Here is a 21,158-nt window from a genome sequence, read left to right as displayed (position 1 = left end):
GGTGGCATTATTCAATAAAATTATATACAATACTGGAGCTTTTCACTTGTCATGCACATCATTTTGTATTGGGAAATTAAACCCAAATACATGTTATATGTAAATTTAACACACTAAATTTTACAGAGAGGGGAACATGTATGTGATATGCAAGAGTACAAAGTATGTGAAAAACATGATGCTGGTACAGTACTGGGAAATGGAATATTTTCTTTTCTGTTCAGTTGGCACTTTCAGGTTAGGTGCAGAATGGGTTGGATACAGGCTGAAGCTCCCTGAATGCTAACCCAACCTCAGATTAACCTTTGCTGCACCAGTGAGATATTTCAGATTCTGCCACCAACTATTCTTGTGGCATCTCTGCCCAAATTTATTTCACTAGGGAGCCTAGTAGCTATCAGAGAGATAAGAATGTAATGCCATTAGTATGGGTCGGATTTAAATCTGGGTCCCTGTGTTGAACTGACAATATTTTAACCTACTGTACCAATGAATGCTCTTATTTGAGGAATGGATGAAAAAAAAATTCTCCTTATACATCCTGTGTTATAAAATGTTTTTAATGGTAAGTGAGGGAGCACTCAGTGTTGGTTTTGAGTTTGGATTGTTGTAATACCTGTGCAGCAAAGAACCGTTAGGTTATTCATTACTTAGGCTTCACTTGAGCTGGTATTGGAGACCTAAAGTTTTTGTTGCCATTATGAACTTGTAGAAATCCACAAAAGTATGTTGCTGGCACAACTCTAGCAGAAAAAGTAAAAATGAGAGCAAGAGACACAAAATACCTTTACCTTTTAAAATCTCGTTTATATAGCTCTGATGATAATTCATCCTCCAAGTATCGTTGAGGCCCTGGTCCCCATGCTCTGAAACGCCATTTTCGGTTATGTAAATAGGAGGGTTGTTGAACTCTTTTTTAATCCAGTTAAGGATTCTCCTAAAACCCCACGGAGTTACTTTCAGCCAAAAAGATCCAGAGCCAAGCCAGCTGCGGTCTACCGTAGTCCCTGTTCCTCTAGAAATAAATAATGATTTACTTTACACAACAGAATGCTGTTCCAAATTTTAATGGAACTCAATGTGTCAGAAGAAAAGTACACTGCTTAATATTTTATGGGCTCAATTTTAACTTTTGGCTGGCTGACTGGCCACGAACCCCCCTACCTCTACCCCCCATTCTGGGGGTGTAGAGGCTGGAGCCATTTTGAGGCCCTGGCCTCATTTAAATGGAACTAGCAAGCTGCAGGTGCCAAAGGGACACCCTGATACAGCTCACCTGATTCAGGCTGGTCCAATATCAGGCAGCCTGGAGGTACCAGGCTAGCAACAAGCTAACGACGGGGGGGTTGGGTCAAGATCACAGAGGAGGATGGAGCCGGGGCAGCAGTGGCCCAGATTATTTTTGTGGGGCCTGGAGAAGCACTCACCTCTTCGGCTCTATCACTAGTGAAACTGGTCAGAGAGCACACAGCGCATGCTCTGACCAGTTCTATCCTAAAATGGCAATCAGGATCCTATGTACGTCATGGGACCCCATTTTGCGTATTAAAAAATGCCAACCGCCTGAAACAGGCAGGCATTTTGGTCAACCAGTGGTTGGTGGCTCTGAAAGTGACGGCAGGCTGATTGTCGGCATTAACGGGGTGGTAAACCTACCAAGCCCATTTTGAGGCCATTACTGCTGATTTCGCCAAGTTAAAATTGACCCCAATATCTTTCTAAATGTTCCTATATTCAATTCTGAATAAAATGTATAACGGGTATTACTGTATTTTTCAAAGGTTGCACACTATTAATTGCCATTTACATTGTTTCTCCAGGATTTCCACCGATCACCTGCCGAAGTTACGGCAAGAGATCAGTAGAACCTCCAACACACATTTCTGGCATATTTCCTTATTGCTACTCCAATGGCTCTGTGAGCTTATCCAATAAGATGCATTTATATAGTGCCTTTGTTATAAAGAACGTACCAAGGTGCTTCTCAAATAGGTGTAGAGAAAATTAACATCAAGCCACCAACAGAATTAGGAAGGGTGACTGAAAGCTTGATCAAAGGGGGGTGGGGGGTTTGAATTGCTTTTAAAGATGGAAAGAGAAATGGAGAGGCAGAGAGGTTTAGGAAGGGTGTTCCAGAAAGTAGCACTGAGACGGTTGAAGGCTGTGCTGCAAATTGTGGGTGAAGGGACCTGAAGCAGGGAAGCACAAAGGGTTGGAGTCAGGTGAATGTAGTGTTTGGGAGAGCAAATAAGGCTGGAAGAGATCGCAGAAATGGGGTGGGGCAAGGCCATGGAGGGATTTATAGATAAGCCAAAGATTTTGAATTTAATGCATTGGAGGATGGAGCCAGTGTAGATAAACGAGGAACAACAGGACATCAAGATTGTGAAGAGTCTGGTTGAAGCTAAGGGAACGGTTGGGGAAGGGGATGGAATCTGGCAAGTGAGTGGAATTTGTGCTGACGCTGAGGATGATGGCATTGGACGTCCTGATGTGGCGCTGGACGAAGTTGTAACTTATTCAGGACTTGATGTGTGAAAGCCAACCCTATGTCTGCAGATGACAACATGTAAATAAAGAAGAGCAGGTGGCCAAGGATAGATCCTTGCGGTGGCCCTAGGAGTGAAATTGTGGGTGAGGTAAAAGAAGCCATTGCTGGAAATGCACTGGATGGATTTGGAACTATAGGAGTGGAACCATGTAAGGACAGTTCCACAGTGTTGGATGATGGAGGAGAGGTATTGGAGGAGGGTAACGTGTTGCAAAATATAATTATCGGTCTGACCAACATTTCATTCTGATAATACATTAGTTACTATTTTCTATTATTAAAACTCTTACCTGTCAGCATCATACATTGGGATAGCATTTCCAAAATTGACACTGAATGCCAAGACTGTGGTGTAGTGATTCAATCCCATAAAGTCATATGTCCCCTTAATTTTCTGCTTTTCATATTCAGTGAATTCAGGGAGTCTGAAAAGATTATGTCAATAGACAGTCAAATACCTCAAGCCTTGCTTTTCTTACCAAATTCTACTAAATATACTTGACATTTTCAGATACCCACATGGCAGATGTTTTCATTTAAAATTAGTTTAGTTTGAGTACTGGAATATGTAGACAGGATACAGTTGTAGAAGAATATGCTTAAAACTATCTTAGTTAAGGCCAAAGATTTAATTTATGGGCAAAGAAGAAACTCATGTTGTTACAGGTCACGTAAAATTTTTACAAAACCTGAAAATTTCAGTAGCCCAACCTACAGATGTCCTGACTGGTAAAGGATTTCTGAAACTCCTTATTTGATACCATGTCTGCAGTACCTTAATCAGTCTTTATAACTCACCAATTAATATTTCCTCTCTCAAAGAATTCCAAAGAGTAATAGTTGTTATATTATATTACTACTATTATTATATTACTTGTTTTTAATTTTTTGGGGCAAATTTGTTATTTCATCGCTGCTGTGGAAATATCAGGGGAGGTCTTTCTCTATGGGCGCCTGGCAGGTGGCACCTGAAGTGCACTGCATCTGAGAGGAGGTAGACGCCCACGTTTTTCGTCCGAGCCATTTGCATGGCTGAGGAACTCCAAGTGTAAACAATTTTACAACACCAAGTTATAGTCCAACGATTTTATTTGAAATTTACAAGCTTTCGGAGGCTTCCTCCTTCCTCAGGTAAATGTCAGGAACTCCTCGAAGCCTACGCATTTATAAATCACAGAACAATACATGGCAATCACAGTGTTCAGACAGAGAGGTGTTACCTACAGAGCCCCCGAATATACAGTCAACAAAAAAAAACAAACAGAAAAAAAACAGAGTGAGGCAGAAACATCCGGAAGGCAGAGAAAGCCAGCAAATGACCTGTTATATTAAAAACAGATAGCTTTTGTTCGCTGGTGGGGTTACGTGTAGCGTGACATGAACCCAAGATCCCGGTTGAGGCCGTCCTCATGGGTGCGGAACTTGGCTATCAATTTCTGCTCAACGATTTTGCGTTGTTGTGTGTCTCGAAGGCCGCCTTGGAGTACGCTTACCCGAAGGTCGGTGGCTGAATGTCCCTGACTGCTGAAGTGTTCTGTAGGGGCTCTGTAGGTAACACCTCTCTGTCTGAACACTGTGATTGCCTTGGCAACGGGCAGTTGCAAAGACTATCTGTAATCACCATGTATTGTTCTGTGATTTATAAATGCGTAGGCTTCGAGGAGTTCCTGACATTTACCTGAGGAAGGAGGAAGCCTCCGAAAGTTTATAAATTTCAACTATAACTTGGTGTTGTAAAATTGTTTACAATTGTCAACCCCAGTCCATCACCGGCATCTCCACATCATGAGCTCCAAGTGCACACCTGCCCCCTGATTGGGCCTTGCACCAGAGGATCCTGGAAAAAAATTGAAGCATGAGCCCTCCTTGTGACTGAGAGCACGGAGTGTTTGAAATGATCCAGGAAAGGGGGCTTAAATGAAGAATTAATGTTTGCCTCCTTGTCTTTGGCCTTCCCTCAGCCCCCCTGCACACCCTCTAATCTGCAGGGGTCTAGGGACAGGCCACTGTACCAGCTTCCTTCAGCTGCCCCAACACTAGAGTGCCCAATGGTTGATCTACCAAGAAATAAGATAGGAGCTTAAGAATATGCCTTCACCTCATCTAAGTGGAAACGCTGGGTCTGCGCCTAGTACAGGTACATTGGGGAAGCCTAGGAAATCCCAGAGTAGTACAGTGAGGGTGGAGACTTGATGTAATGGCTCCCCGCTCCATTTCCTTATCCCTGCCTAACAAACTCAATTCGCCAGGTGCAGGAAAGGTGCATGTATCTTTGTCCTAGTGATTTTTTTTCTTGGAAACTAATATTGAAACACTACTTAGTCTTCCCACCTGAACCATTGATTCAGTGTACATGTACAACAAATGTCATTAAATTATATTTTAGAAATTAAAATTTCAATTAATAAGTTTAATAGCTATCACAGGATTGCAATCAATTTCCAATATCAGCATTAATTTAAAATAAAGCTCCAATTTATAGAAAAAAAGTAAAATTATGTGCTGGTGATTCAAAGAAAATTTGAATTTACTTGAAGCTAATAGACTAATCAAAATAGTTTGCTATAATCCAGTTGTGCATTACCACTCTGGATACTTGATTCATTGAAAAGTGTTAATTTCCTACCGAGATTTGGTCAAGCCTTGAGCCAAACTCTTCTCTCTCACACGTGCTTTCATTACCTCATTGTAGTCACCATTTTTGAAAATTGGATATGCAAACCAACCACCATAAAACTAAAACAAAAAGGATAAAATTATACTCTGACATTGTCCAAACTCTATACTTTTTCTTCAACTGTTATAAAGTTCATGTTGAAAGAGGTTAGTAGTTAAATCATTAGTTACAAGTGAAATCTGAGAAATCTTATAGTACAATATTTAAATAAACACAAAATAAGTATGTCTCTAGACAGTGGTCCTACTCAATTAAAGTCTGTAACATAATAATTTAAAGTGTCCTATTTTATATTTACATAGCAGTAGAACAGAGTGAATAGGCACATTGAGATATGACGGATTCACTCCATTCATGCTATGAATTTTGAAGCTGGGCTCCAGAGCCATAAAGGGATCGTATAGAATCATAGAAGGTTACAGCACGGAAGGAGGCCATTCAGCCCATCAAGACCACGCCGGTTCTATGCATGAGCAATCCAGCTAGTCCCACTGCCTCGCCCTATCCCCGTAGCCCTGCACATTTTTTCATTTCAAGTACTTATTCAGTTCCCTTTTGAAGGCCAGGATTGAATCTGCCTCCACCACCCCCTCGGGCAGTGCATTCCAGATCCTAACCATTCACTGTGTAAAAAAGTTTTTCCTCATATCACCTTTGATTCTTTAAGTCTATGCCCTCTTGTTCTTGATCCTTCTGCCAATGGGAACAGTTTCTCTCTATTCTGTCTAGACCCTTCATGATTTTGAATACATCTATCAAATCTCCTCTCAACCTTCTCTGTTCCAAGGAGAACAATTCCAGTTTCTCCAGTCTATCCACGTAATTTAAGTCCTCATCCCTGGAATCACTGTAGTAAATCTCCTCTGTACCCGCTCTAAGGCCGTCACATCCTTCCTAAAGTACAGTGCCCAGAACAGGACACAATGGGCTCGATATTAGGAGGGTGGTGGGTTCACGGTGGGGGGCGATTGTGCGCGTGGGTAACGCGCCCGGTGAAATCAGTCTGCCCCGCGCGCGATCGCAGCCTAATTGGATCCACTTACCTGGTCTTCCGGGTTCCCCGCTGCTGATCTGCGCGGCGGGCGGACTGCGCATGCGCAGTAAGGTCTGTCAGCTGGAGGAGCTCTATTTAAAGGGGCAGTCCTCCACTGACTGATGCTGCAAGAAATAGGAAACATTACAGCATGGAGCAGCCCAGGGGGAAGGCTGCTCCCAGGTTTAATGATGCCTCACTCCAGGTATCATTGGATGGGGTGAGGAGGAGGGGGAGGACAGAGATCTTCCCCCCGGCGGGCAGGCGGAAGCGGCCTGCCTCTGCCACCAAGAAGGCCTGGCTCGAGGTGGCAGAGGAGGTCACCTGCACCACCAACATATCGCGCACCTGCATACAAAGCAGGAGGCGCTGCAATGACCTAAGTAGGTCAGCCAAAGTGAGTACACTTACTCATTCCCCTACACTCCGTCTGCCACATCACCACCCCCACCCCACACCTCCTTCTGCACTGCCAACACTGCTCTGTCACATCACCCCTCACACCCACTCAAACCTCATCCTCATCTTACCTGCACTTACTCACTTCACCAGTACTCATCCCACCACTACCACTCAACCCAATCCTCATACAATCTCATGCATCTCTTTCACAGTCAGCCTCACTCAACCTGCCACTACCTGTGCTGCAGCCACAGGGCATGCATCACATATGTGCAGTAGGCAGCGTAAGGCAAACGTGTCTCCTTAAGCATGAAGGGGATGCACAAGGGTGTTTGAGGGTTTGTCATAGTTTTTACTTATATTTAATTTCTGACCAACTCACATTACATATTATATTGTCACCATTACTGCCACGTCTTTGCGAATCTTGTCTGGTTTGTGCAATAATGCCCTTTCCTGAGGATCACAATGAAGACCCACATTGTGTCACTGCAGAGTGGGTGTAGGTGTATTTTCAGGGCTCTTTTGTGCAGACGACTGAGAGACGTCGGCAATGTCCCCGGTGGCACCCTGGAAGGATGCGGAGGAGAAGTTGTTGAGGGTAGTGGTGACTTTGACAGCGACAGGTAAGATGATGGTGCTCGGGCCAGCCGGGAGCAGCTCGGCATGAAGGAAGCTGCAGATGTCCACGACTACATGTCGAGTGACTCTGAGCCTCCGTGTGCACTGCTGCTCAGAGAGGTCCAGGAGGCTGAGCCTCGGTCTGTGGACCCTGTGGCGAGGGTAGTGCCCTCTTCGACGCATCTCTCTTTGCCTTTGCCCTCCCTCCTGCTGTGCAGGTGGATGTGTCACAGCACTGTGTTCTGGAGCTCCACGTGTCAGAGGTGGACGGCGTGGCCGGCGAGGCTGGTGATGCTGTTCGCCCTCCAAGGAGGTCATGACTGCAGCTACGGCGGCCCCCATCCGGAAGATGTACATCTGAGGGGGTCCGCAAGGTAGGTACATGTCTCTGGACCCCGGGGTAAGTGTGCAAGTTGGTGACTTTGATTGTTAGGAGGAGGGTGGTGGAGGCCAAACTTTGTCCAAAGTGACAGAGTGGCCTCCTGCAATGAGTGAGGGTCTCCCCCTCCCCACCTGTCAAATGGACCTTTGCAGCTGCCACAAGCTGATGGCTGCAACACGTCCATTTCAACTGGGAGTGTTTCCCCCAGTATGGGAAACAGTCCCAGTTGTTTGTAAAATCCCACCCCTCCTGAAATATCTCCTTAATCAGGTCTGTTAATGACCTGAAATGCCAGAATAAATACTGCTAAGTGGCACCCCGCCGGCTTTAATTGCCTGCGGGAGTCCCACATGCGGGGGCTGCGCGCGCATGTCAGCGCATCTGTGGGGAACCCGGAAGTGGGCGGGTTGGAGCCGGGCTCCCGACCCGCTCCGGGATTCCCCGATTTTCAGAGCCCCCTCGCCAGGAACGCACCCAATAGCAGGTGCTAATATCGGGCCCAATACTCCAGCTGTGGCCGAACCAGTGTTTTATAAAGGTTCATCATGACTTCCTTGCTTTTGTACTGTATGCTTCTATTTATAAAGCCCAGGACCCCGTATGCTTTTTCAACCGCTTTCTCAACCTGCCCTGCCACCTTCAACGATTTGTGCACATATACCCCCAGATCCCTTTGTTCCTCTACCCCTTTTAGAATTGTGCCCTCTAGTTTATATTGCCTCTTCTCATTTTTCCCACCGAAATGCATCACTTCGCATTTTTCCACGTTAAACGTCATCTGCCACATGTCCACCAGAGTGTCTATATCCTGTTGAAGTCTATCACTATCCTCCTCACTGTTCACTACCTTTCCAAGTTTTGTGTCATCTGCAAATTTTGAAATTGTGCCCTGTACTCCCAAGTCATTTAGCCAATTCTGTATCCATGTTACTATTGCCCCCTTTATTCCATGGGCTGCAATCTTAATAGCAAGCCTACCATGTGGCACTTTATCAAATGCTTTTTGAAAATCCATATCTTACTCACATTGTGCTGACTTTGATTATATAATGAGATGACATTGCTGGAAGGAAATGCAACTAAACCAGAATGGTGAGTTCCATTACTGTTTAATCACCTGTGATGAAGGACTTCCCATCAGGAAAATAACTGGCCAAGTTCTAATCCTCACTAAGTGAAGGTGTAACTCCCATCATTCAAAGTACCTAGCCAGTGAAGAGGTCTATAACCCTGTATATTCATGCATGGATAGCATCATAGTGGCAAAGTCAGAAGTGTGATCCAAAAAGATGGAAACTCATTATTTCTCAACTCTTGTTTGTTTAAATGAGTAATGCAAAATGATAGGACATTCTTCTCAAGCTGTCAAGCTCAGTTTGACCTTTAGTATAATGGAGAGTGAAGCAAGGTGCTATCCTACAGGAAGGAGAAAACAGAGGGATAGTCAACATGTTCAAAGCCTGAGAGCAAAAAGCCTGCCTTCCATGCTTTGGTTAGGGAATAATAAATGGCACAGGGAAGAAAATAACTAAGAAATGCTTTGTACATCCAAACTGTTTCTCATCAATTCACAGCAAATATAAATGATGATGTCATAGTGTGGAGTGCTTCTTTCTGATCACATGATTAGTTCACAATCCAACATGCATAATTCCAGGCTTGCATTCAGACTCCAAACTCTAGTTCTGTTCATTTTAGTCTGTTCTTGACTGTGTAAATCAGGATGCCTAATAGAATGTCTCACTTAAGGAGAAATAAAAGATTAAATTTTCCATCTATCTCTGCTGTAAAAATGTATCCTGCAGGGCAATTACAGAGTAACATGTAGAAATATGGTCTAGAACAACTTTGTCTCTTTCATAGCTGAAATAACCCTGAGTGGAGGCAAGTTGGAAGGAATATAGGGAAAGAAATGTCTTGCAGGGTCAAGTTAGTTATGTTAATGGTCACATTTCGGATTACGTTACAAGAACAATTTTATGAGCCTGGGTTTGGAGGATCCTTGGCAGTGAGCAGTGCACGCTGAAATTCTAGGTGCATATTGCCCATGATTTTCTGATTACTATGAATGGAAATCCATGGCAGCATGCACCCAAATTTCCAATATGTGCTGCTGGTGGGTGAGGCTCCTGGCTAGCAGCACAGTATTGTAAAATTACCTCTTACAGGTCAAGCAGAATAATCAGAAATGGATAGACTGGATTTCATATTCTGAGGGAAGTATAGTGCAAATTGTGGCTTTACTCAAGATTGCAGGATCTTATAAGACTCAGAAAAAACACTTAAATTGCTTTTATTAATTTTATAGGCTTTCAGCCTAGTGACTTACATGGCCCTTGTGAAAAAACTGGAAGCTGCGCGTTTTATAACATTAAAGATGCTATATAAATGCAAATTGTTATTGAGTATATTATTCAATCATAGATTTCACCTGGGATATGGACTCTAGCTCAAAAGATCCATGTGAGAGCAGATGGAAGACTTAATGAATTTATTCCTCTTGTAAGAGAAGTGAGGCAAGGTTGTCTAGTGTCAACCATCTTATTTGATGTCTTTAGCTATGTGTTGGATGGCGTCACAAAGGACCGTCTCTCAGTGATAGTTCCAGGTATGTCTGAAAGAATACAACATAGCTTCTTGTAGATGATAGTGTTGTTGGTGGAATTTCTTAGGCACCATTGCACTCTACTCGCCAACATGAACAATGGGCTAACCAGTGGGGTAGGGTGGTCGGTGCCCCAAATGCAATATTATGGTTTTCCATGGCTCAAGGGGGCTCCTGAAGGTCTTGATTAGAAAATACAAGGGGTGTCCATCCAATTATTGATTCATATTAATACCTGGGCGTCCCAGTGGATAATGCCTTTAGCTGGGACAAGATTGTCAGGGCCATGTGAAAAAGGCTGAAAGGTATTTTGGTCTTGCTCATCAGCCTACAGTGACAACAAAGTCCCAAGCTAAGTTTGTGATCATAAATTGTGTGTCTCAACAGTTCTTCTTCTTGGTCTTCATCCAACATGGATTTATGAAAGGGAAATCATGTTTGACAAACCTACTGGAGTTTTTTGAGGATGTAGCTGGTAGAATAGATAAGGGAGAACCAGTGAATGTAGTTTATTTGGATTTTCAGAAGGCCTTTGATAAAGTCCCACATAAGAGGTTAGCGTGCAAAATTAAAGCACATGGGATTGGGGGCAATATACTGGCATGGATTGAAAATTGGTTAACAGACAGGAAACAGAGAGTAGGAATAAATGGGTCTTTTTCTTGGTGGCAGGCAGTGATTAGTGGGGTACCGCAGGAATCAGTGCTTGGGCCCTAGCTATTCACAATATATATCAATGATTTGGATGAGGGAACCAAATGTAATATTTCAAAGTTTGCTGACGACACAAATCTAGGTGGGATCGTGAGTTGTGAGGAGGATGCAAAGAGGCTTTAAGGCGATTTAGACAAGTTGAGTGAGTGGGCAAATACATGGCAGATGCAGTATAATGTGGATAAATGTGAAGTTATCCACTTCGGAAGGAAAAACAGAAAGGCAGAGTATTATTTAAATGTTGATAGATTGACGAATGTTGATGCACAATGGGACCTGGGTGTCCTTGTACACCAGTCACTGAAAACAAACATGCAGGTGCAGCAAGCAGTTAGGAAGGCAAATGGTATATTGGCCTTCATTGCAAGAGGATTTGAGTATAGGAGCAAGGGTGTCTTACTGCAGTTATATAGGGCCTTGGTGAGACCACACCTGGAGTATTGTGTGCAGTTTTGGTCTCCTTGATACTTGCCATAGAGGGAGTGCAGCGAAGGTTCACCAGACTGAATCCTGGGATGGCAGGACTGTCGTATGAGGAGAGATTGGGACGACTCAGCCTGTGTTCACTCGAGTTTAGAAGAATGAGAGGGGATCTCATTGAAACTGGATTTAGGGAGGATGTTTCCCCTGGCTGGGGGGTCCAGAATGAGGGGTCACAGTCTCAGGATACGGGGTAGGCCATTTAGGACTGAGGTGAGGAGAAATTTCTTCACTCAGAGGGTGGTGAGCCTGTGGAATTCTCTACCACAGAAGGCTGTGGAGGCCAAGCCACTGAATATATTTAAGAAGGAGCTAGATAGTTTTCTAGACACAAAAGGCAACAAGGAGTATGGGGAGAGAGAAGGAACATGGCATTGATGGAGGATCAGCCATGATCATATTGAATGGCGGAGCAGGCTCGAAGGGCCGAAAGGCCTACTCCTGCTCCTATTTTCTATGTTTAGAATTCCTAAGCATGCAACAGCTTGTTTCAGTTCCAAGTTGTGAGATAGATTTGATTGAAAAAGGGGAAACAGTCACAGGAAAGGAGGGCTGCAGCCTACACAAAGCTGTCCTTCAGCACCTAGGAAGGGGAGCCAGCTTTACAGCAGGCATGTCTCTTTCTCAAAGCCCCTCACTCACACGAGCGCCTGGATTAAGCAGTTGGTGATGAGTAAGCGCCATATGCAGAATTGCATTTGAACATGTAGAACGTCAAGGTGGCTGTTACATTGCAAACTGTTTTACTTTGGTCCTTCCGTAACACTTAAGTCCATTGTGTGGTTGATAATGCAACTCTGAGACAGTTGCTGGAAAGCATTACATAGAGTCTGGTTATAAAGTCATGCACTCATTAATCCAGGGTCCACTGCCTTCTATGACTGGGTTGCAGAAAGGCAAGCATTTGCTGCTGAAGCTCAGCATCATCATCTGATGGAATTTATATTTGATGGAGTATGGTATGTGTCCACACTGTGGTTAATAGAATGGTAGCAATGCACTCACACATCTTATGATTGATAATGCTGCCCATCATGCGGCGTGAAGTCTTCCTGATATCTAGGTAGTGAGAACTTAAACCTACATTTGTTGCTGTCTAACAACTAAATTCTGACTCTTCCCCCAATTGATCTGTCAGACTGCCTCATTAATGATATCTAGAAGGGTAGATCTGGAGTTGGATCTTTCCCATTCAGCTCCAGATAACACTGCAAGTCAATGTCCTAATAAGTAAGGTGGTCTTGGCTGGAACTTTACTAGCACTCTGTATCGGCAAGCAGTATGGTTTTAATCTGTTAAATGCCAGTAATACCCCAGACACTTTATTAATTGTAATGTGTCTCTACGGGGAGAGACACCCGTAATTTCAGTGCAGATTCTCCCGATTACCAGCTGTAACTTTGTCCTAATTGGCTGAAGTCCTAAGCTCAGGAATGGCTATCCTCGTGCATGTTACAACTGGGGCTCTGTAGATCTTGGGCTCTTAATCTGCAGCCGTCTGTATGAATTCATAATTTTGAGGAATCAGATTAAGACACATATAATGCAGGACTTCAACAAACTCATTGCTATCCAGCAGTTTGTTTTCACACAGATCTTTAGCCATGCTAAGGGAGCCCCCAGAAGAAGGGAAATGGCAGGAGCTGGCACAGATAGTGGAGATGTCTGTCAGGGTGATGTCACTTTGGTTCCTCCTAGCCACCCCAACACCTCACCCACACGGTGGTTCCTCGTGTGTGAGCCCAGACAGTGAGTTGCAGCAGACTTTTTAAAAATACAGGCAGGTTTTCTCTTGCTTATACACATGGTTGTCCTTTTGGAAAACATCTTTTCCATCTTCAAAAGGACCGTACTGAGCCTCAAGATAGAAGAAGCACGTCGTCTGAAAACTTGACCAATGCATCGGAACATTGCAGTGAAAGAAAACTCACCTATATTTAAATTATGAGTTGCTTGCTGAGAATCATTTTCTTTGTAAAACAGGCTACCTGTCTGTGGGAGTACCATAGCTGAACCCACCCCTATCTTTGTTCACACACGCACCCTCCAACCCGAGTCACTCAACAGCAATCAGGAGCAGGAACTTGGGTTGTTTTCTTCTCCCTTTCTTAACACAGTCCAACTTATTTAACTAAATAAGATGTAAACTAATACTTGATCGTTTCTTACCATCAAATGCCTTTTTGCAGCGTCAACATCTTCCTGTTTGTATGGGTTCCTTGGCTCAACCCAGTCGGAATTTATAGTAATGGAGATCAGCCCTCTCTGTTGTGGTCTGTAAGTTTCATTGTACAAGTGCCAAACTTCAGCATGAGCTTTGATTAGATTGTGACCAACAATATAAGGAGCTGTGCCTAATCGCATACCAATACCTTCAAACACAAGATAAAGTGGTTTATTAAATAAAAAAGGGTTTCATACTTTTCAGAACAGCTAGAATATGCCAGAGTCAAAATCGTAGTTTGATGAGACTCATGATGCATCAACAGCACTTTCACACTTGAGTTCTTTTGATGTTTATCAATCAATTTATTACTGTAATTAAGGCTGTTGGTAATAACACTAACAGAAAATTAAAACCACTGTTTCATCAAAGTAAACTCATTGGGGGATTTGAGGGCAATTTTACCTAACCCGCGCACTGGGAAACTGACGAGGTCGGGTGCAATGCTGGTGTAACACCCCGCCCGATTTTACTCTGTGTTGGTCAATGGAGAGTAGTATTGGGCAGGGTGTAAAACTGGCGTTCCAACCGATCCTGTGAGTTTCCTGCCCGATGAATTGGATTAAAATTGCCCCCATGATGTCACTAGGTACATCCCTATTAACTATTATACTCAGCTCTTCTTCAGTGGGACTTTATGTCCAAAATTGCATTATGAAATTCAGCCTCCCTACAGCTTCGGGTATGGCTGTGATCAGCACAAAAGAACTAATGGTTATTCCACTGGCTGCAGTGTGTCTCACAGACATCAGTCATCCCTGGCAAATTTAGAGAAAATAGTAAAATATTTGGTTGGGTAACATGGAAGTTTGAACTGGCTTGTGAATCAAATGGCCATAGCTTTGAGACTTAGGACTTCCTTTTATTCAAATTCACCTGTCAAAGCTAGATACTGTGAATCCATAATGATGAGTGGTTGACTCTTTAGTTAAACTCTATTATATCCTAATTTTTAGTACAGAATCCACAATTTATATATGAAATATCCAATCAGATATTTGAATTTTTGGTTTTGATCACTGGATTGGATATGAAACTTTAAAAGGATCTGATGAGATTGTTAGATTTTCACACACTGTTAGTTTAAGACGTTACAGGTTACTGAAGTCACATAGCGGAAAAACTGTGACATGCAAAGAAAATTCAGGAAAAAAATGTCATATTTTGAGAAAATTACTGATCACACTGTAGCCTCTGGAAAGTGTTAATTACAGTTTAGGCAGCACTTAGTGCCGAGGAGTTTTCACATACATGATATACCTACATGTGATTGAAAAAGAGCACCTGTGTATATACAATACCTGGTGCAGCTGTGCCATAGCCATAACCAAGAAGTGCTGTATTGTAAGGCTCATTCAAGGTTATCCAGAACTTCACCCTGTCACCTAACTTTTGAAAGCAGAAATTAGCATATTCTACAAATCGGTCAATGGTGCTACTATTTTCCCAACCACCGACATCTTGCAGAGCCTGAGGCAGATCCCAGTGATAGAGGGTAACCTGTAGATAACCAGCAGATAACAAGTATAAACTAGATTGCTCATCATTGTCCTTCACTTTTTCCAGATTAGGTGACCACTTTAATTTTTTTTAAATGACATTTTATACTTCAATCTTAATGCTCAAAATAAGTTCACAATCTTTTGACAGCAAGACATGGAAGCAAATGATAGTCACAAATTTTCAAAATCAGCAAATGCCAAATAAAGTATCACCTCTGTAATCCAGTAAGTTGTTAAAATCAACAATTGTTAATAACCATAAGGATTGTATGATCCTACAGCTGAAACCAGGTCCTGTACACAGATGTATTCACCAACAACCAATCTTTTAAAGTTCATTAAAAATAGATTTTTTTTCAATTCGTTCATGGGATGTGGGCGTCGCTGGCGAGGCTGGCATTTATTGCCCATCCCTAATTGCCCTGGAGAAGGTGGTGGTGAGCCGCCTTCTTGAACTGCTGCGCTCCGTGTGGTGACGGTTCTCCCACAGTGCTGTTAGGAAGGGAGTTCCAGGATTTTGACCCAGCGACGATGAAGGAACAGCGATATATTTCCAAGTCGGAATGGTGTGTGACTTGGAGGGGAACGTGCAGGTGGTGTTGTTCCCATGTACCTGCTGCTCTTGTCTTTCTAGGTGGTAGAGGTCGTGGGTTTGGGAAGTGCTGTCAAAGAAGCCTTGGCGAGGTTCTGCAGTGCATCCTGTGGATGGTACACACTGCAGCCACTGTGCGCCGGTGGCGAAGGGAGTGAATGTTTAGGGTGGTGGATTAGGTGCCAATCAAGTGGGTTGCTTTGTCCTGGATGGTGTTGAGCTTCTTGAGTGTTGTTGGAGCTGCACTCATCCAAGCAAGTGGAGAGTATTCCATCACACTCCTGACTTGTGCCTTGTAGATAGTGGAAAGGCTTTGGGGAGTCAGGAGGTGAGTCACTCGTGCAGAATACCCAGCCTCTGACCTGCTCTTGTAGCCACAGTATTTATATGGCTGGTCCAGTTAAGTTTCTGGTCAATGGTGACCCCCAGGATGTTGATGGTGGGGGATTCGGTGATGGTAATGCCGTTGAATGTCAAGGGGAGGTGGGTAGATGCTCCCTTGTTGGAGATGGTCATTGCCTGGCACTTGTCTGGCGCGAATGTTACTTGCCACTTATCAGCCCAAGCCTGGATGTTGTCCAGGTCTTGCTGCATGCCGGCTCGGACTGCTTCATTATTTGAGCGGTTGCAAATGGAACTGAACACTGTGCAATCATCAGCGAACATCCCCATTTCTGACCTTATGATGGAGGGAAGGTCATTGATGAAGCAGCTGAAGATGGTTGGGCCTAGGACACGGCCCTGAGGAACTCCTGCAGCAATGCCCAGGGGCTGAGATGATTGGCCTCCAACAACCACTACAATCTTCCTTTGTGCTAGGTATGACTCCAGCCACTGGAGAGTTTTCCCCCTGATTCCCATTTACTTCAATTTTACTAGGGCTCCTTGGTGCCACACTCGGTCAAATGCTGCCTTGATGTCAAGGGCAGTCACTCTCACCTCACCTCTGGAATTCAGCTCTTTTGTCCATGTTTGGACCAAGGCTGTAATGAGGTCTGGAGCCGAGTGGTCCTGGCGGAACCCAAACTGAGCATCGGTGAGCAGGTTATTGGTGAGTAAGTGCCGCTTGATAGCACTGTCGACGACACCTTCCATCACTTTGCTGCTGATTGAGAGTAGACTGATGGGGCGGTAATTGGCCGGATTGGATTTGTCCTGCTTTTTGTGGACAGGACATACCTGGGCAATTTTCCACATTGTCGGGTAGATGCCAGTGTTGTAGCTGTACTGGAACAGCTTGGCTAGAGGCGCAGCTAGTTCTGGAGCAAAAGTCTTCAGCACTACAGCTGGGATGTTGTCGGGACCCATAGCCTTTGCTGTAACAGTGCACTCAGCCGTTTCTCGCTATCACGTGGAGTGAATCGAATTGGCTGAAGATTGGCTTCTGTGATGGTGGGGATATCGGGAGGAGGCTGAGATGGATCATCCACTCGGCACTTCTGGCTGAAGATGGTTGCAAACGCTTCAGCCTTGTCTTTTGCACTCACGTGCTGGACTCCGCCATCATTGAGGATGGGGATGTTTGCAGAGCCTCCTCCTCCCGTTAGTTGTTTAATTGTCCACCACCATTCACGATTCGATGTGGCAGGACTGCAGAGCTTTGATCTGATCCGTTGGTTGTAGAATCGCTTAGCTCTGTCTATAGCATGTTGCTTCCGCTGTTTTGCATGCATGTAGTTCTGTGTTGTAGCTTCACCAGGTTGGCACCTCATGTTTAGGTATGCCTGGTGCTGCTCCTGGCATGTTCTTCCACACTCCTCATTGAACCAGGGTGGATCCCCTGGCTTATTGGTAATGGTAGAGTGAGGAATATGCTGGGCCATGAGGTTACAGATTGTGCTGGAATACAATTCTGCTGCTGCTGATGGCCCACAGCGCCTCATGGATGCCCAGTTTTGAGCTGCTAGATCTGTTCTGAATCTATCCCATTTAGCACGGTGGTAGTGCCACACAACACGTTGGATGGTGTCCTCAGTGCGAAGACAGGACTTCATCTCCATGAGGACTGTGCGGTGGTAACTCCTACCAATACTGTCATGGACAGATGCATTTGCGACAGGTAGATTGGTGAGGACGAGGTCAAGTAAGTTTTTCCCTCATGTTGGTTCGCTCACCACCTGCCGCAGGCCCAGTCTGGCAGCTATGTCCTACAGGACTCGGCCAGCTCGGTCAGTAGTGGTGCTACCGAGCCACTCTTGGTGATGGACATTGAAGTCCCCCACCCAGAGTACATTCTGTGCCCTTGCTATCCTCAGTGATTCCTCCAAGTGGTGCTCAACATGGAGGAGGACTGATTCATCAGCTGAGGGAGGACGGTAGGTGGTAATCAGCAGGAGGTTTCCTTGCCCATGTTTGACCTGATGCCATGAGATTTCATGGGGTCCGAAGTCAATGTTGAGGACTCCCAGGGCCACTCCCTCCTGACTGTATATCACTGTACCGCCGGTGGGACTGGACATATCCAGGGATGGTGATGGAAAAGTCTGGGACGATGGCTGAAAGGTATGATTCTGTGAGTATGGCTATGTTAGGCTGTTGCTTGACTAGTCTGTGGGACAGCTCTCCCAATTTTGGCACAAATGCCCAGATGTTAGTGAGGAGGACTTTGCAGGGTCGACTGGGCTTGGTTTGCCCTTGTCGTGTCCGGTGCCTAGTGGTCCAATGCAATATTCTTATTATGACTTTTTTTAGCGAGATTTTACAACTGAGTGGCTTGCTAGGCCATTTCAGAGGGCAATTAAGAATCAACCACATTTCTTTTACAAATGCTTTTATAACATCATGTTAATCATTACTGGGTTGCTTTATTTATTAGAAATGAATAATTTATTCGAAATGTCGCCATCCCACTACAAACAAGAGAAAAAAAATCCAATGATGCATTGTTACTTGCTAAATTTAACACAATTTCAGCAATCTCAGGCTAAATTCTGTTCCATTTTTTATGTAGTGGCAGAAATATGTTTACCTCACAATTAGCTTTTATGTCCCTCTCTTTTCAGGCAATTTTCATCCCACCCCTCCTACTTTCCTAAAGGGGTTTGTCTTCGTGCTGGGCTCTGGTTCCAGAAGCACCAATCTCCTCTCCTGCCCCAAACTTGTCCAGGTGGCCAATCTTCATGCGTGAGCCTAAATGGTGACAGTATGAAGGCTATTCATGCCTGGGGGTCTTTCCAGATGATCCTGCTGCTATCCTCACATGTTATCCACACACAGGCACTCTACAGCAGGGATACTGATCAGGAACAAGAACCATGTTTGATTCTCCCCTCCCTAAACCAGGGGTGGTGACACTAATTGTAGTGCTCCCACCATTGCCCCAGCTAAGATTAGCTCATTCAGAACAGACCCCGGGATTGAATCTGGTGCTTTTCTGGTCTGAATGGTTTACCTACTGATTGCCTTAAAAAGTTGAGTCCTCAAGAAAGCTCATATTAATCCTTTTTTCAACTTAGTAGAGATCTCCTTTAATGCATATTTCCATCCAAGGAATGTTAAAATAAAAATACCAAATTGAAAATATCAGAAACAACATATACTTGTTAATGCACTGAGTGTAAGTGTCTGCACTTCATTTTAGCTCCATTGATCCTTTATGCATAACCTACCAACAAATGTATTTTTGTTAATTAGTGGTACTTACCTGAGGTTTGATGTTAGCTGCAAGAAGAGAATCAATAAACTTTATATAGTAGTTTAATCCAACTTCATTTACAAAACGCGTGGTTCCATCTGGGAGAATGCGAGACCATGACAGGGAAAAGCGATAATGGCTGACTTTCAGTTTTTTCAGAATAGCCAGATCTTCATCAATCTTGTGATAGCTGTCACATGCTACATCTCCTGTATCATCATTGCCTACTTTCAAGGGAGTATGAGAAAATGTGTCCCATATACTTAGTCCTTTCCCATCAGCCCTCCATGCTCCTTCAATCTGTAGTTAATTAGATATCAGTAAATATAAAATTTGTTTAAAGTTTTTAAGTATTTTCTTGGCATTATGCCTTCTACAAAATACTAAACATCTTAACATTATTTACCCTTTATGCACCCTTCACAAATAAAGAGGGAGACTAAATCTATGATAATACTTATTAACACAACACAAGGTCTGCCCCTTCTCCATCTTCAATGTATTTACATACAAGCAAATAACATGTATCAGTCATGAGGGCACACACAGTCTGAACAGTAGGTGTCTTTACAAATATTATCAACTGATCTTCACCACTGGAAGGTATGTTTAGTGTGGATGAGTTCATTGTCAACACTTGATTTATATTACCAGTATAGTCACATAATGCACTAGCAGTATCTTGTTGTAGAAATGAAATACTGCAACATTGCTTTACTAAGCAACTTAGAGCACAAGTATGAGCAGAGATTAAATATGATAGATCTCTGCCCATAATATGTAGTTCTGGTGGGTGTTCTAATTAATGCAAGAAGCTCTTATCAGAACGAGGTGGGATGGCATCACATCTGTCCCCACTATTTCCCATTGCTAATGCTGGCTCTGCATTCATTCATAAAAACACCCATGTACATCATGTATCCAGGATTGCCAGGCAACTGTTGGATGCAGATGCATTGATTTAAAAAGACAGGGGAAGACGAACTATTTGTTTTAAAGGATGGTTTGTAAGTGTTGCTGTGCAATTTTAAAAAATTCCTGTGAGAATCCACTCTACTTGTAGAAGAAGGGGAGAAGAAACAGAAAGATGCCAGGTAGATGAGGTTGCACCACAGGGTGTCTGTGCCCACTAGCGATCAACCCACACACTCAGGTAGAGATTAATTTACTTGAATTTGCCCAAGGAAGGCAACAGCAGAACTGTGCAACATACTTTAATCTTACAACCAAACTACATCACAGGCACGGCACTGCCAGAGGCTGTGAAGTGCACTTTAGCTCTTATGCTTTATCCCTCATGTTTGTACCAGGCAGTCCAGAAAGAGGATACCATGGAGTGTCAAACAGAACAATCCTCCTCACAGTTACCTTATGTATCATAACATCTGCTTTACCATCTATAAAACAGAGGGTCAAGTACTGGCTGCTCTTGCCTGCAGACTCCATTTTGTGCTTCCACTTTGGGATTCCTTTCACTTCATTTCTGCCTGATTTTTCTTTCCCTTCTTCTTCTTCAGCCATGATAAAGATGCTAATAGTTTGCATTGCCTTTTGAGCCTTTCCATAGGTCCTAAGAATTTTTGCCACCCTATGTGGCCACATACTTTTAGTTGCATGCAATCACAGCTCATTGCACTTTTGGCTAGCTTTGCACAAACATAGCCATTCTGAATTGCACTTCAATAGGAATTGAAAATCTGCTTTCTTGACCATTATGTTTCCAGCCCAACGAGGAAGGAGG

General features: G+C 43.8%; 1 protein-coding gene across 1 annotated transcript in view; it reads right to left on the bottom strand.

The window, feature by feature from the left end:
* The window catches only part of LOC137323990 (lactase/phlorizin hydrolase-like), a 64,605-nt gene that overhangs the window by 7,039 nt on the left and 36,408 nt on the right, over positions 1 to 21,158 (bottom strand). The window contains exons 10-15 of the mRNA XM_067988162.1: positions 19,427 to 19,717; positions 14,991 to 15,189; positions 13,635 to 13,837; positions 5,178 to 5,287; positions 2,842 to 2,976; positions 792 to 1,015 (exon numbers count right to left, since the gene is read on the bottom strand). Of these exons, the coding sequence (XP_067844263.1) occupies positions 792 to 1,015; positions 2,842 to 2,976; positions 5,178 to 5,287; positions 13,635 to 13,837; positions 14,991 to 15,189; positions 19,427 to 19,717 (1,162 nt within the window). The remainder of the gene's footprint in view (positions 1 to 791; positions 1,016 to 2,841; positions 2,977 to 5,177; positions 5,288 to 13,634; positions 13,838 to 14,990; positions 15,190 to 19,426; positions 19,718 to 21,158) is intronic.

Source organism: Heptranchias perlo, chromosome 7 (genome assembly GCF_035084215.1).
Source record: "Heptranchias perlo isolate sHepPer1 chromosome 7, sHepPer1.hap1, whole genome shotgun sequence".
In the NCBI taxonomy this organism is placed as follows: Eukaryota; Metazoa; Chordata; class Chondrichthyes; order Hexanchiformes; family Hexanchidae; genus Heptranchias; species Heptranchias perlo.
Note: the sequence above shows the minus strand (reverse complement) of the source record. Positions and strands in the feature narration are given on the sequence as shown.